The 16,746-nt window shown below is 36.9% G+C and overlaps 1 protein-coding gene across 1 annotated transcript in view; it reads left to right on the forward strand.

Annotated features, from left to right (window-relative positions):
- Positions 1-16,746, forward strand: part of USH1C (USH1 protein network component harmonin) — a 44,698-nt gene that overhangs the window by 1,524 nt on the left and 26,428 nt on the right. The window contains exons 2-9 of the mRNA XM_082760558.1: positions 3,931-3,998; positions 5,969-6,112; positions 6,545-6,683; positions 13,489-13,597; positions 13,702-13,726; positions 14,333-14,390; positions 15,134-15,237; positions 16,301-16,385. Coding sequence (XP_082616684.1) covers positions 3,931-3,998; positions 5,969-6,112; positions 6,545-6,683; positions 13,489-13,597; positions 13,702-13,726; positions 14,333-14,390; positions 15,134-15,237; positions 16,301-16,385 — 732 coding nt within the window. The remainder of the gene's footprint in view (positions 1-3,930; positions 3,999-5,968; positions 6,113-6,544; positions 6,684-13,488; positions 13,598-13,701; positions 13,727-14,332; positions 14,391-15,133; positions 15,238-16,300; positions 16,386-16,746) is intronic.

Raw genomic sequence — 16,746 nt, forward strand, 5'->3', positions numbered from 1 at the left:
CTTTGAACTTTAAACTTCTTCCCTTTAGCTGCTGCTGTAATTCATAAATTATCCTAGTCCCACCCCTGATAACGCAAGAAAGTCTTATCGTCAGCATTTGTTGCTGTGAATAAGTAGGATGCATGTTTAAGTGAAAACCATTTCTCTGAGTAATAGGATGCTTGAGCAGATCTTTTCTTTAAATTGGTTTGCATTATCCAGCTTTCAGTGGCCTCTGTGGGGATTTTTATGTCTTGGCTACTGCCTTTTTCTTTGTCAAAACGAGAAAAATGACCTGCCACGGGATCCGAGTTATTTGCCACTCAGATACTTCCTGCTTTTGTTTGATTTATTTTTTTTTTCTTTCCCTTGGTAATTTCAATCAATTCTCCCCATCAGCCAAGCAGTAGCACAAAATATATAATATATGCAAATATATTATATGGCCTGTTCTTCAATTTCCCTTAATGGTTTTCAAAGCTCAGATAGAAATTGATACTGATCTGCAAAAGTTGACAGGTTGGGCTGCTGCTACAGCAGTGCATCACTGTAGTCTGACAGTTACACAGCTACTATGAAGATTCCCTTAAATAATCAGTCACAGAAAGGTTGAGGTTGGAAGGGACCCCTGGAGGTCATGTCATCCAGCCCCGGTGCTTCAGCAAGGCCACCCAGAGCAGGGTGCCCAGGACCACGTCCAGGAGGCTTCTGAAGATCTCCAGGGAGGAGACCCCACAGCCTCCCTGGGCAGCCTGTGCCAGTGCCCTATCACAGTACAGTGAGGGGCACGCAGTGCTTCCTGAGGGTCAGAAGGAGCTACACTTGTTCTCTTGTTCTTGCACTGGGCAGCACTGGAAAGAGCCTGGTTCTGTCTTCTTTACACCCTTCCTTCAGGTGATAGGATCCCTCCTGAGCCTTTTCTTCCAAGGGCCAAACAGTCCCAGCTCTCTCAGTGTTTCCTTATATGAGATAATGAGCATATAATACCTCTGTATTGTGTGTGTAACCAGTTAATGTATTCCTTCTTAATGGAACTTGTCTTCAGCTGTTTTTCACAGCATTTCTATAACTGCTTCAAGGTATGATTCTGTAAGACGCAGTAACATGAGACTTGACATTTTATATAACAGACAGCAAATGCTGGGGACAGTTCTAATTCCTTATGCTAAGCAGTCAGGACGCATTTTTGCTTTTTGAGGACTCCTGAGAACTGATTTATTTTTCAGTTGATAGATTCTGCCACGTTCTAAAAGAGCAGCAGATGTTAGGCAGTTCACTTTGTCTTGCATATCAAGTTCAATGGTGCATATATTGAAGCTCATTCAGGAAACAGTGAACTGCTATATACATTTCTGCACATTCATTTTTGCTTACAAAATCTATCTGTATCGGTTTTCATAAAACCATGTTTGAACCTGAAGTTTGTAATACTTTTGCAGACAGTAAAAGAAATTAGTAGACTTCATTAGTTGTCAGCAGTCAGCTCTGTGTATTTCAGTTGCCAGTAGCAAGACATTTCTGCACCTAGTGAAATAAACCTGTAACTGATAATTTTGTCATAACTACCTTCTTAAATTTGTTCCCCTCTTACAGTTGAGAGGGTTTTTATCAGTTGCAGTCTCTATTTTAATCTCAGGTGTTACTTTTTTGCTAGTATGGTATCAGTGTAAGCCTAATGATAGCACTACTTTGATTTTATGTCCTGACAGAATATAAGAAAAAACATGAAGAAGTTAGAAAGAAGTCTCTAAAATTCATTGTGTTCAAGTGGGAGATTAGGAGTCTACTTGTTAACCTCATCAAACCCTGGTCATAGTTAGTATGTTAATAGACAAGTTTACAGAGTGCATAAGCATATACCATTGTGACACCAAGTACTAGATCCTTTGCACTCACTGTGCAAATAGCCTTTTTATGTGTGAAAATGACCTTTATATGTTATCTGTTCAACACAGAGATACATAGGGTGAGCTCTAAACCACTTAGAATCCATTAAGGTCAGATATAATTAATTGCCAAAAGAGATAGTACAGTTCAACCAGAAACCATGGCCTTGGTGCACAGATCTGTTGATTTCTTGAGACTGAAACTAAAATACTTCACTGGTCCAAGTCACAGCACATCACCACTAATTTATTTTTTCTTAATATGTGGAGGCATGACCTTTAAGGATTTATGACATTAAAGTCATGTTAGAAGCTGTTGACAAGCCTAAGTAACTATATATCTATAGTAAGACTCTGTCTCAAGCTGCTCATGATTTTAGGTAAATGACAAGGGATGGGTGGCTACAATGAAATGACATTTGGTGGAATAGAAGGCAGAAGGAGAAGAATGACTTAAGTAGAGAGATGGTCTGGGAAGATTATCCCTGGTGTAGTACTATGAATATTGAAGTAATCACTTGGTTTTGTTAAGGGAGGGGGAAGTTTTTCGTGTTGGGTGAGAATTGTAGGAACCAAACAGGATGGTTGCAGTCTGCATGTTCTGCGAGAAGTGGTAGAGTTTGGACATGGTTCTCTAGTGTCTGAGAAGTGGTGGGAGACATATCTACCAGCTAGCCTATCATGAGAAAAATGTAACGTTGTCACTACTTGCTTTCCTGTCCAGGAGAAAAGATGATGGTAGGTTGGGTCTTTGCTGTGTAGTGGTAATGCACTCGAATATTCAGTGCTCTTCTTGAGACAATGTAAGCAGGCTCCTACAGTACCTTAGTTAGCAGAAGAGGGTGAGTCTTATATCGCCTTGACTTGAGTCTGTGTGTGGTACTGGTGAACCAGTCAGTTACAACTCTAACCATGTTGTTCCCTGTTAAGGCAGACTTCTTTGGTGTTTTGAAATTTGCTGTAAAAAAAATAGGTTTACTTGCTGTTGTTACTCAGTGAAAGAGTCTTTCACTGTTACTCAATGAAAGAGTCCTGCGTGCAGTGGTTTTTAGCCTTGAGATGTTTTACAAGTGTCTTATTCCAGAGACAAGTAATGGAAAACTATCTATATGTAGATGCTGGCTGGATTTAGAGAGTGAAAAGAGACAAAGGGAGCATGAAGCATGTATTCAGTTGAGAATATAACGCAAAGCATTGCAAACCTGGAAAGCAAAGACCTTTCTTTAAGTATGCAAATTGGTCCTCAGACTTCACGTCACAGTAATATTAGACTTTAGGTCAGTTGTAAATTGTTTTCCTAAACATTAAGGTTGTCCAAATGTAAAACTACTGTGATGTGATCTCTCACTGTAATTAAGATCAGTGGGGGTCTTACCAATGTCACTGAATATAAGTTGAATTCCTCATATGAGAATTCTGAGTGGTTGGGTTCGTTTGTTTGTTTGTTTTTTTTACTGTATTCTACTGCAAGTATCCAAGAGCAGGCATTGTAATGTGACACTGGTTTAAGTAAACGTACTATTACCGGGGGAGGAAAGAATAACCGGCAAGTTCTATCAGTTAAGAGCTGGAGCAAAAAGGAACAGGAGTGTGGCTGTTTACGTAATGTTACAAATGAGCTACTGCTTGAAATCAGTGGTTTGGAACCACAGGACATAGATTATAATTATCTCAGTGGGGTATTTTTCTCTGTGGCAACATGTGTTATATTAATGAGTGGCCAAAAAGGTTTCTGAAAACATTTATTCAACAGTACAGCGATTATCAGGTAAGACTAATGTGCTATTATTTTCAGACTATTATGCTCCAAAGAAGAAATCTAGCGTAGAGAATATGAGACTTTTGTATTTACTATTTTGTCTAATTGTAATAATAATAATAATTAAAAAGAAGTCTTGTTGTAAATTTCACATTGCTCCTGCTGCAAAAACGGGTTAATTAAAAAAAAATCAAAACTTTCCCTGTTGAAATATTTGATCTGTGACTTAAGATTTTGTGAAAGTTTTGTACATGAAATGTTTGTGACTGTTTAGTCAGATTTACAGTAATGTCCTTGGATTTTCAGGTTAATCTGCTAATTGACAATGAAGCGGAGAAGGATTACCTTTATGATGTGCTGCGGATGTACCACCAGTAAGATCTAGTTATATATATACTTCTGTAGAATTTTACTTAGTTTTGCAATCCTAAAAGTGGGTATTCAAGACTTTTGCTCTTTCTATAAATTCCTAGAAAATCAGTTGAAATAATAATTTTTAATTCTTTTTCCTGAAGTCTTACATTTTCAGTTTCACAGTTTCTGTGGCCAATAAAGGGGTATGTCTTTTGTTAGTAGCAAAGTTACTTTGTTTTTCTGATTTGACAGTTTTGTAAACTAATTTGGTGGATTCTTAGTAGGGAAAAAAACACATGGATGTTCTTAGTAAACAGGAAGAGAGTGTTGATTCATTATTATTTCCAAGTGATACTGCTGTATTTCCAAATGATGCTTATTTATTTTCAACAGAGGTTTTCACCCAGTTTGCTTTTTAAAGATTTTTGCATACTACTCAGATTAAGACTTACTTACAACTGTTTTTATCTGAAAGCTGGGAATCCGTTTGGCATGTTTAACAACTGACATATTCCAACACAATGGAAAAAAAAATGGTAAAGTGATAGGCCAATTACCAGTCCTTTACTGAAGTGATTTAAACCCTAGTTGCATAGGACCTATATCATTGCACATGGGATCAGCATCTCATCCATTGTTTCTGAAAGAAAATGAGAGTGTATTTTCCACTCAGCGTAGATGAGTGGCTCTAATAGGCATTGTTTCCATTCATATCTTAATTAATAGCATCTCAGCTAAGTGTAATGTAGATATTTTGATCTGATGTTTGCACTGAGCTCTAGTTTGGGGTGTATTCAGCTGCATATCTGATTCAGTTTCACTCAGGTCTGTCTAATTGCTTCTCCATTCATAAAGCCTGTTGTTTGGAAAGGAGGTTGAATCAGTAGCTCTTAATTATTTAAAATCTTCTTACAGTTACAAAATTAACAATGCATATAGTAACTTTTCCTTGATTTCCAAAATTTCAATTGCTTAAGCAAAATTTCTATGATCCCTATGATTGATGAAGTATAACTTCTTAAAAATCCTTGATGAAGGGTTCCAGGGGAAAAATATACACATTTGCTATTGGAGATAACATTTTATTTCTGCTTCATTGCAAAAAGCACTTCTAAATTTAAGTATTTGACCTCTAATGCCATTTAATATGCATTCCTGAGACGTATTTTCAGTGTATATGCCTTAGAGAGAGTGCATGTCAGGAAATGTAAATGATAAAAGAGGAAAGAGGGATCAGTAGTTACTGTACACCAAGTTAGGTGGATGTTGCGCAGGAATAGCTCCACTGAACTGTACTGAGCTGTTGCACTCATTGCAGCTGGCCATCAAAGAACACTTTCTAGCCCTGTAACTACCTCGTTGCTGATAGTATCAAGGGATACTTTGCCTAGCTGTCATTCAACCAAACATTCACAGTGGTTTCACTTGTTTCGGTTATTTTTTTCATTGGTTTTTATTTCAGTTTTTATTTCTGTTCTGGTTTGAAATGAATTTTAGAACTTAAGTAGTCTGTGCTCTAATTACTTAGTGGCGTGATTTTTCTGGCTCTGAATGATTCATCCATCCCTTGAGCTCAGCTCAGGAGAAGAGTTTGCAGCCTAGATTCAATAAGAAGGATTGCTAGGAAATAAAAATCTAGTTGGCAGGTATGTCTGGTCTGTAAAGTTGATTCCAAACAGTACCATAAATATCTGGAAAGCCCCAAGCATTTAATTACATACCATCTATAAAGGTGATGTGCATGATCTTAAAAAAATAAAAGCACTGTATAGGATATTTCAGTTGTTTTGAAGGAGGTATTCTTCTTGTTTGCTTACTGAAAGTTTGCTTTCTCAGAGGTTATTTTGCTTTGGTTAAACCAAGATTTGTATAAATAACTTCCTTAGTAGGTTGAAGGGGCACACAAATATTTAAGACAAATGTACAGCTAGTTATTAAATAGTTCTTTGTGTTGATTACCTGTGCCTGTTTTCTCACTGTGTTTTTGTAGATCTATGAATCTTCCAGTGCTTGTGGGGGATCTAAAACTCGTGATTAATGAACCAAGCAGGTTGCCTCTATTTGATGCTATCCGCCCACTTATTCCATTAAAACACCAGGTGGAGTATGATCAGCTTACACCCAAAAGATCAAGGTAAGGGGATATAGAATAAAGTAGCTAAATTCAGAAAATACAACCAAGTAATACTGACTGAGTTTTTAGTGTGATAAAAAATGTGATAAACTCACATTTTTTGACGCTTGCTGTATTTGCTGGAAGTATCGTTTTGAACTATGTGAAATTTGTTGTGTGGTACTTAATCTAGTAAAAGCAGGGTATGGGAATCTAAAAACAATGCTTCCCTGTTGAAACAGTCTTTTCTCATTCTTCCTGCATTTAATAATAATAATAATAGATTCCTATGGCTCTATTAGTCAAGTGGTTTTGTTTTGGTTTGTTTTTCTTTTTTTTTTTTTTTTTATGCCTGAATGCTATGAGAGAAGAATAATGCACAACTTGCATATGAAACACTATTGCAACAAAACGTTATGCAGCTGAACAGTCAGGTATCTTCCCCTTTTGCAGAAAGCTGAAAGAAGTGAGATTGGATCGCTTGCATCCTGAAGGACTTGGGCTAAGTGTGAGAGGTGGAGTGGAATTTAGCTGTGGCCTCTTTATCTCCCAGTTAGTTAAAGGAGGACAAGCAGACAATGTTGGACTTCAGGTAAGATGATTATATTCTTGGATACTGTGCTGCAAAATGCTTTTTGCTCCAATGTTGGGAAAGCAGGTGGTAAGAAATGTCTTTCAGCGTTTAGAGATAGTTGTAGCAAAGGTGCTTTTTGTCTTTTCTAATGAAATTCAAAACATGTAAGACGATGCCATAGCAGATACCATCAGTGAATGAGGTTATTAAAATGGTTTATATATCATTAAAATGAAGTAAGAGAACAGTTTTTTCATGTTTGGGATATGATGATCTGTGAAGACTAAAGGGCTTTCTGGAATCTGTGCTTCATGAATAGCCGTAGTTCAATGTAAGCTGATAGAACAAAAGGTCTTCTCTAACTTTGCCAAAATCTGATTAAAGGTAGGACGGAGCACATAAATACTGAGAATGTCGATTTCACGTTGCATTGATAAGATTTGTGTAATGAGGTGTTTATTTGAACTTCAAGTGTAGATTGTTTGTGTTGTTTTGTTTTGTTTTGTTTTTTTCTCAATGGAAGCACAGAAAAGGGGCAAAAAAAGGTCATGTCTTCCATGTCTTTTTTACTGCATAGTACTGCTCTTTCAGTGATTAAATTCTAGCTGCATGAACTGTAACAAAGCTGGCAAAAATAATTATGTGTAGAAACACTTCTCTTTGCTAAATTGATTCCTCCAATTTGTATTAATGAAGGTTTGTGGGTTTTGTTAGTTTGTGTGTGTGTCCTTTCTTCATATATTTCCTGGTGAAGAAAAAAGTGAGCAATTGCTGTGACAAATGTCTGCATCTTTCTAAGACCGTAGTTGATAAGGTGTATTAAGGGTCTGTATTTCTGAGTAGAAAGCTGATACGCCTGGCTAATTTCAATTTGTGGAGCATGAGTGGTTGTTGCAAGTGTTGATATTTAAGGATTATATTTAATAATAGTCCAAAATGTGTCAATTATCATGATTCAATACAATTTTTAATTAAACTATGTTCTGTAGATAAGCTTCACTGTAGCCCTTTTCCACAAGGCAGTCACAATTAGGGTTCAATGTTTGCTTATTACACAGAGAGTTTTCTAAAATTTCAATGTTCCTCTCTGTGTTTGCTTACATGTACACATGCCCTTTTGGTTGTGCATTCACACCTAGATGTCCCATTCACTAATTCAGAATCAGCATTGAATTAGTCCCATCTTTTGGCAGCATGCTCTGAATAGGCACATGATGAGCTCTCTGGACACTTTTAGAAGCTCCCTCTTAAAACAAAACCACAAACTCAGGGAATACACACCCACAATTCTGAATTTAGTTAGAACTGTGAGGGTGGCATAGGACACCACAAATGTTGAGCTGTATATGTCAGCAGGCTACTCATAAGCATGGGATTTGCTGGTGGATGACTCCAGAAAGGGGCATTGATGTACCTTCCCAGGCTTTGTATTACAAAAGCTTGTGTGCCTTGTGCATTATTTTTGTCTACCCTTCCCATTCTCACTGGGTAAAAAGACACACCTGGGTTATGATGAGCTCAGAAGAGAGATCCAGTGCATCCTTCCTCCACTGCTAGAAAACTTTAAATAAATAATAATAATAATAAAAAGACCAGTCATTTTTATTGCTTTTTAAAGCATCTCCTTAAAAATACTGGAAGGCACTAGTGATGCTGAGCAGCAAAGGATTTAACAGCCATTGTCTTCTATTGTCAGGCTAGTATATTCATCTTAACACTATGTTGCAGCTCTTGTTCTCTGCTTATTTGCCTAATGGTTTGACACGACAGATAAGAAGGTTGTGCTCAGTTGTCATGCTACTGTAAAGATGCCAATACTTTGTTTTTTCATAGCATGCAAAAAAAAGATACTCCTGGCTTTCTGTAATGGGCTGTTGTGCTACATATTGGTGATAGTGAATGGAAATGCACAGGATCTTTGGGCTGGGTTTATGACTGTACTGCAACTCAGCTTGGTTGGAGTTCAGCAGACAAAGTAGGGGCAACAAGGGCAAAAAGAAAAATCCACAAGACTGTGAATTTGTCAGGGTTAGATTATATATATGTTATATATATATGAACATAATATGAACAGCTAACGTGACTGTCTGACTTGTGCTTGTTGCTAGGGGGTGTTAAAGAGCAGCTTGAAATGCCTTCATAATAGGTGGCACTAGGCACTTTCTAAACCCAAGTGAATAAGCAGAGTTGACAGGCAGCTCATTGTTCTAAATTGCTGTCTCGTAATAAAGCCAACTGCTTCTGAAATTTCATCCACCTGTTATTTAACTAAATCTCTACACTTTTTCTATCCCAAAAATGCTGTCTGAGAAAGGTATAATGATCTATTATAACATCAGTTTATTATCCTGCTGCCTTCTTTTTTAATCTTGTTAATTTTGTGCGCTTTTCTCCTTGAAATAGTTCCCAAGCTATATTAAAATGACTGAGTACTCAGGAAACTTCACTGAGGTATTTGTAGTTTTGGCCCTTTAACTACAATTTCTCTAAAAGACAACTGTATAGTTCTTTCATGACAAAATGTACTTAATCTTTTTTTTTTTTTTTTTTTTTTTTCCCCACTTTGCTTTCTCATATACTTTTATCTGTGGAGATTCTGTTGAATACAAAAAGATTGAGATTGGGATGAGTGATGAAAATGGAAGAAGTATACCAAATGAGAAATTTGAAACAGTAATGTCATTATATAAAAACCCTTCAATTTCCTGGAAGCACTAAATATTATATTTCCCATGTTAAAAGTTGAAAACGAGAGGCATTTCACTTCGGAAAAGTTAGGTTTGCAGCTTCTCTTTTAAAAGTCTGTCATCTCCCTGTTCATAGGGAAATGGTGATATATAATAACAAAGAAAGCATTACTGTTGTACTATGCTCTACCTGCAGACTCTTATCTTTACTGCTTCTGATTCAACAGTTTGATATAGAATGACACGAGTACAAAAGCACTGACATGTATGAAAACAGCTATCAATTACTTCAGTATATGGACACTTCTCAGGAAAAACAGTTGAAGTGTACCAAAAAAGTGATTCATTACATGCCCATGATGTCTGCAGTAGTTTTGGCCTAGACAGGCATAGAGCAACATCAGTGTTCATTGTCAGCAACAGAAATGTCTTTAGGATAAATTGAGAGTGCTGAGCAGCTTCAGAAATGAAATGACTACCTGGTAAAGGTGAGCAGTGAAAATATCTGAATGGGAAACATTCATTCCTTTATAGTCAGAGAAAATAAAATACATTCTTGGCTGAAATTATGGTTATGTAAACATGTGTCTGTTAGGGAGGTGATACAATGCTAACAGATATGAATAGCTTAGTGAATAATGACATCGTCAGAGCAACACTAGTCTCCTGATGCAAAAACTACATCAAGACTCTCAAACAGCACTGCCATTTGCAGTCTTAAAATGGGGGTGCTTTTGTAAGTTAGAGCATTGCAATTGATCCCAGTTGGTTGGGGTGCTGAGTTGCATGCAGGCCATTGCCCTGAGTGAGATACAGGGTGCCCAGCAGGTGGAGCAGCAGTCCCACATTTAAGGGTTGTGGACAGTTGTTCTGCCTCTGCAAAATGTTCTCTACTTCGGGAGAGTCCCTTATTATTATTATTATTATTATTATTATTATTATTATTATTATTATTATTATTATTTATTATTATTATTTATTATTATTATTATTTATTATTATTTATTTTCACTTTGTTAGTCTTTTGAAGCTATGTCAGCTGAACTTTACGATCTCTAGTGGATACCACACTGCATGTGATATACTGGTACAGTTGACGTATTTGTAGTGTTTTGTATAGTGTTACACACCATATGGCACTTCTCAGCATAGAAGTCTATGAAAGTGGAAAAGTACAATGTGGGTTTTGGTGCCTTTTTTCCATCTGAACAGAGCACCGTAGAAAAACTTGATATTTTTTCCATGCAAATAAGAGTGGAGGCAGTGGGTAATGGCATGTCCAATATCCCATCATCTAGGGATAAAGGTATCACAGCCCAGGTGACAGTCTCTAAGGTACAGGCTGTACTGAGAAATTCATGCTTCCAGTTCCACTTGCTCCTCCAGCATGAATGTGGCAAGGCAAATTGCAGCATTTGGTGCTGAGATGCACAGAACCAGAGCAGGAGTCTCTAGCTGTACTCATTTTTTCCCTGAAAATGTCAGCAAGGTACAGGGAAGCTAGTCCTCAGCAACCTAGACTGTGACTTCTTCACCTGTTAAAAGCCTCTTCAGGTGCAGATACTGTCATTGAGCTTGCATGATGGAAAAAACAGTAGATAGACTGCATGACTTAATATAAGTGGCCATCGTAGGTCACTTTCTTGGTATGACTAAGAACGGTGGTGTTACGTTCTGTCTTTCTACTGACAGTAAAGTTGAAAAGTCTCTATGGGGGAGACTGGAAGAATTTGGCTGAAAAGAGAAATGGTAGTGTTCTGTAGGAAAACACCTGTATCATAGAGTTAACTAAGGTAGTGGTTGCTTGCAGTGTCTTAATGAACATTGTGTTAAAAATTACAATGCTTATCGTAATTACTGTTGTGTAAATATAACAATGAAGTCTTTAGGGATGTAAGCAGATAGTGAGGAAATGCCATTGTGCAAAAACGACTTTGTGGTTAAGGCTGAATGAAACTTCTCATTACTTTCTATTCCCACGGAGACTCTTTGGCTCCCTGGATTCCAGCCGACTTCTTTGCTCTGCAAACGTGTTCACAGCTGATCTTCATACCAAGCAACTGGATGAAAGGGAAGTTTTCCCCAGACCAGAGTTAGTATGGGCAGAGTCATCACATTAACTAACTTTCATTAAATTTGTTATGATGAGCCTCTCTCCTTCTAAATATTTTGGGTCAATGATGATGTTCACTAAGACTTCATGTTCGTGATATTCAATTTCTAGTATAAGGACCTTTTCCAAACCTACAATGAAAGCACAGAGCCTCTCAACAAAGTGAATGTAGATACAGTGGGGTTTTTTTGTTTGTTTGTTTGTTTGTTTGTTTTTCTGTTCTTGTTTTTCTTTAATGAACGCAAGAATGGATTCCACCCAAGTTTTGTTGTTTAGAACTTGTTCCCTTACCTTTGCCTAAATTTAAAATCAGCCTAAAGAGGACACTAGCATGGAGAACTTAAGCCTAAACAAACACAATTTTGTAGCTCAAAACTTGAGTCTTAATTGGAAAATGTAGGCAATCATTAACTAGTAGTAATGCTGCCATGAAAGCAGATTTATAGGGACCACACAAAATTTCATTAATTAAGAACAAAATCCTATTAATATTAATGAGAAATATCCTGTCAACTACCCAGGTGGCATTTTGATATGTTTTACATATAAATATTCACAGTAGAAAATGTTGCTGGAGAGTAGTAAAGTCAAAGTATTTGGCATTGTGCTTGTGAAGATCAAAGTACAGAGATAGATGAGGGTAACATTTGGTTTGTTTAAGCCATTTCCTGGTAAGCTTTTACCTATCCTTCTGTGCAGAGGATTAATTTGGGTTGATTTGCCTAATGGGGGAGAGTTGGCATTACTTTTCAGACAGTCACATCACATAATTTGCATCAGGCAAAAGTGCTTATAAGGCTCTGGCCAAGGCCTTGTGTTTTTCAGTGTCATCTCAAGCAGCTAGTAAGATACACCCTTAAATGATGTAGGCAGTGTCTCCATCCCTGATTCCTTCTTAGGCTACCTACCTAAGGGGACCATTAGGCAGAGTTCAGAGAAAATAGAAGATGTCCAAGTTGCCGTGTATCAAATCTGGGTATAAATTAAAGGAGAAGAAGCCTTTTTAAATTAAAGCTTTGCATCAATACACTGTCTTTTTATCACCATATAAGCAAGAGCTACAGCTGAAGCTACTTCTACTTACTCTTGAGTTTGCCTTAGGGATGACCCTAGTATTGTCTCTGCTATTCAGAGTACCCATTCTTGGTCTTTTCTCATCATGCTTTGTTTGGACTTTGTTGCCCAAATATATAGTTCGTGCACACAGAAACCCAAGTAAGCTTGGTAATAAGTGATTAGTTTGCCTTCTGTCTGCTGGGAGCTTCCTTGTATGGTTTTTGCCCCAAGTTTTCCCACTTTATTTTTCCACGTTAGGGGCCTAGGGGCCACAAAAGTGTGGCAGTACTGTCTCCCCAGCCATAGTCTGAGGGAGAAAAGATGGGTTGCTGCTGTGAAAACACCTGAAAAAGCTGTCATATTAATAGCACTCAATTTTGGAACTCATGTAGATGATCCAAGAAGACTAAAACTACTGCACCCCAAAATAAATATTCATTATGCTAGTGCATGACTATTGTAAATAATAAGATATTGCAATTGATATCGAGCTAAATTCATTAAAACAATGCAGTACTCTGATCAAGAATCTGGCAAGTTAATAAGATCAAGGTTAACTTCCTATTGATCAGAAAAGTTAGGAAAGTATCTTAGAGAACATATGGTAAAAACTTGAATTACTAATGCATAAAAAAGGAAAAATGCTCCAAAATTGTTTGAATTGAAATATGGATACCTGTATATAAGATAATCTGCAGGGTTGAAGTCTGGCTCCTCTTTCTGCTTTCCACCAAATATTATTTGTTTAACTAGTATTCTGGCCATTTATCTATACTGTTGGTGTTGAGAATTGGTTTCAAACAAATACAGGTAAACCTCATCTGGCACTTACTTGAAATCCCCAGAATATTGAGAAGTCAGCATCATCAAACTTCTGCATCTAAATAACTGCCAGATCACATAATTGCTTAGAAACTTTTTTTTTAATCTTATTTTACATTTTTTCCTTCTATTTTTCATTTCTGAGGTTGGAGATGAGATAGTTCGTATAAATGGATATTCCATCTCGTCATGCACACATGAGGAAGTCATAAACCTCATTCGCACGAAGAAAATAGTGTCCATAAAAGTAAGACGTAAGTAACTTCAAAAATCTTCTGTATTGCTGAAGGCTGTTGCTGATCGATAGCTAGTGATGTGTTGAAATGCTGTTACTTAACACTGCATTTTTCTTTTTCAGATATTGGAATGATACCTGTCAAAAGGTAATAATATTTAATTTTCAAAAAGACTTTTCAATATTCAAAGAACCATTATGTTTATCTGTATGTTGGAAAACTTGTGAACAGGCATCTCCTTACCTAGTTAAAATGGTATGTCTAGTGTGATGAGCAGATGGATGTGGTGTTTAAAGTATCTGGGTTGTTAGGCCAGTTGCCTACTTAAATGAACCATTTTCTATTTCTTCTATCTTAGTGGATGCAGCCTGGAAATTTCATTATCAATGCACCTTGCTTAACAGATCTCTGCTGCTACTGCATGCATACAACATCTGAGAACTGCTTCAGAGCTAATAAAAAAGTTCAAACTATTGTCCTTTGTCCAGTTTTTTTGAAAAGGCAAACCTTTAAGTGGAATGGTGGGCAAATGTTAACAATGAGAGGTGTGTCTCTGTGTAGAGATTTATATAAGTTGTTCCAGTTTTTAAGATTATTTTCCTGGTTATTCTTAGAGTTTCCCAATATTGTTTCACTTGAGGAGGTTTATTCAATTTTAAGTTTGACCAGCTTTACTAGCCTAAAGAATTGCATGCTTATTCAATGTTCCATTTAAATTCCTCACCACTATTTTTAATCACTTTTTCGTTCCAGCTCAGCAGATGAACCCCTTAAATGGCAATATGTGGACCAGTTTGTGTCAGAATCTGGGGTAAGAGATCAATATTTCATTAAGATATTTTCTGGGAAGTCTGTAACTGTTCTGAACCACTCTATCCTCTGAGTTTATCACAGAAGTCATTGTATTTATTTTTAAGGTGCAATATCTTATTACAAGTATTCTGGGAGAAACATCTTTTGTGATACGAAATGATTCTAGAATCACTAGAAAAGGGCCTGAGACAAACAGAATATCTTGTACTCATGATACCCTATTTTGATTAAGCCTATCAATTTACCAGGCCATTCTTTATCTATATAAATCTTTAAAAGATTATTTGGTCTATCTTTGTTATATTAGTGGAAGAAAGACAGGTATGAATGCAAATGACTTCAATGGGTTGCAGCAACGAAGAGAAAGACCACAATTATCATTCTTCTGCTTTCAGAAAGAAAGGCTTAGTTAAATAGTAATCATTATCAGGTATTTTTCCAGCTTTTTTGTCAAGGAACATCTAAATGATTATTTTGCCATATCACTTTCTTCTAATTTTCCTTCATCCTTTACTGGATAGAAGTTTGACTATTTAAACAATTTTCTCCAAATAGATAAGTTCAGTCTTTCACCTCAGTCAAATTGTTCCACTGTACTTCACATTCATTTCTGATAGGTCCATTGAGGAATCTTACCTTGATATTGTCAGGGTTTGGTCCTGGCTTCATGATATTTATAGTAGTCTTGATAGAACTTCAACACAGAATAACGTCTGAAGCATTGTTTTAATCCTTCTGCAGGAAGCAAAGGGCAGTGTTGCTGGTCTTGCTTCTTCTGGAGGGAGAGACAATAAAGAGAAGAAAGTCTTCATTAGCCTGATTGGTACAAAAGGCATGGGATGCAGGTGGGTGCATAGTTCTTACTTAACATCACTGATTTGTTAAATGAGACATCCAAGGCAGTTGTTTCCTTCATTCATTGATATGATATTAGGGACATGGAGAACCACACAGGATAAGGAAGACTAACAGCAGGACATCTGTGACACATGATATATTATTAGACGAGGTATAATACCTGTGTCCCAAGTTCTGACTTAAAATCAAAACAGTTCTCTATAATCTTGCTCTTATTGTTAAATTTGAGTTACATAACACAAGTTGTGTCATGGAACTGGACCTTTTAAATGCTTTTAAATTTTAAGTGCTGCTCTGTGACATAGCAGGCTCCAGCACTACCTATAGTTAGATTGATTCCCTGAACTTAGACTGCTTCCTGTGAAACTGTGAACTGAAAGACCATTGCCCATCTATATCCATTTCCTAAAATGAATATTGAATTTTCAACATTTTTAGAAATATGAACAGATATTTCTCAGACTCGTGTCCTTGCATCTAGTTATGGAGGCTTTCTTACACATGTAGGTATATTCAGTAAATTAGCAAGAAATTAGCAAGATGGGACCTAACAGAATATTTTCTAAAGCAAGTTTTCTTTCATATTGTGTAGAAGGTGTCAAGTTTAAAAATATATTTACAAACCTGTAAGGGTGATTCTGTATCACCTGCTGGATATATTACCCTCACAAATAATTGCTGTTGGCAGTCAGCATAGGTTGCATCTCAGTGTTTCCTCGCTAGATGTTGGACCCTGATTGCACCATCCTTTTTGCTTCTAAATACATAATGAATTGCAGTTCATAACTATGCAAGAAATTACTAATTCATCATTGTATTACATGCTGGCTTTTCAATACCACTAGTGTCCCAGGAACTTGGTGTAGGTCAGTGTACTATGTTAGTTCCAGCATTTAAACCAGTATTTACAAGCTTGGATAATTTTCTTTTAGGTTTTAACAGTCTAAGTTCAAGCCTTCTTGCTTACTTTGTATTAGTGTGTAAATATTATGTATAAATATGTGGTTTTTGTTTGTTTGTGTTTGTTTGTTTGTTTTAATCTTACACCAGTATTTCCAGTGGTCCAACACAAAAACCAGGCATTTTTATCAGCAACGTTAAGCCAGGTTCTCTTTCAGCGGAGGTGGGCTTAGAGGTATGTATGCCACGTTCCAAGGTAGGTACTACAAGGAGATCTTATTTGGCATTTATGTCTTCAGGTTTTCTGGATCACTGTAGAATCACTAGCTGTGATTTCCTTCCATAACAAAGAAATGTTGTGTATTACATTTCCAGTCAAGCAAGTTCCCTACATTTTAACAACAAGATGACTTCTAGGGTCAAACCAATATTCCACCCAGTTCAGTATTTGATTTCAAATAGTGGCGGTAAGAAATGCCTATGGGAGGACATGCAAACCTGGCCAGTTTTCCCCTTATACCCTGCCAGTACTGGTAATTATTGTATTGAGAATGTTAGATAGAGTCCTTCTCCCTCTCTCTCCCCCCCAAATCTGG

The sequence above is a fragment of the Aythya marila genome, assembly GCF_965140915.1.
Source record: "Aythya marila genome assembly, chromosome: 5".
NCBI classification, from domain to species: Eukaryota; Metazoa; Chordata; class Aves; order Anseriformes; family Anatidae; genus Aythya; species Aythya marila.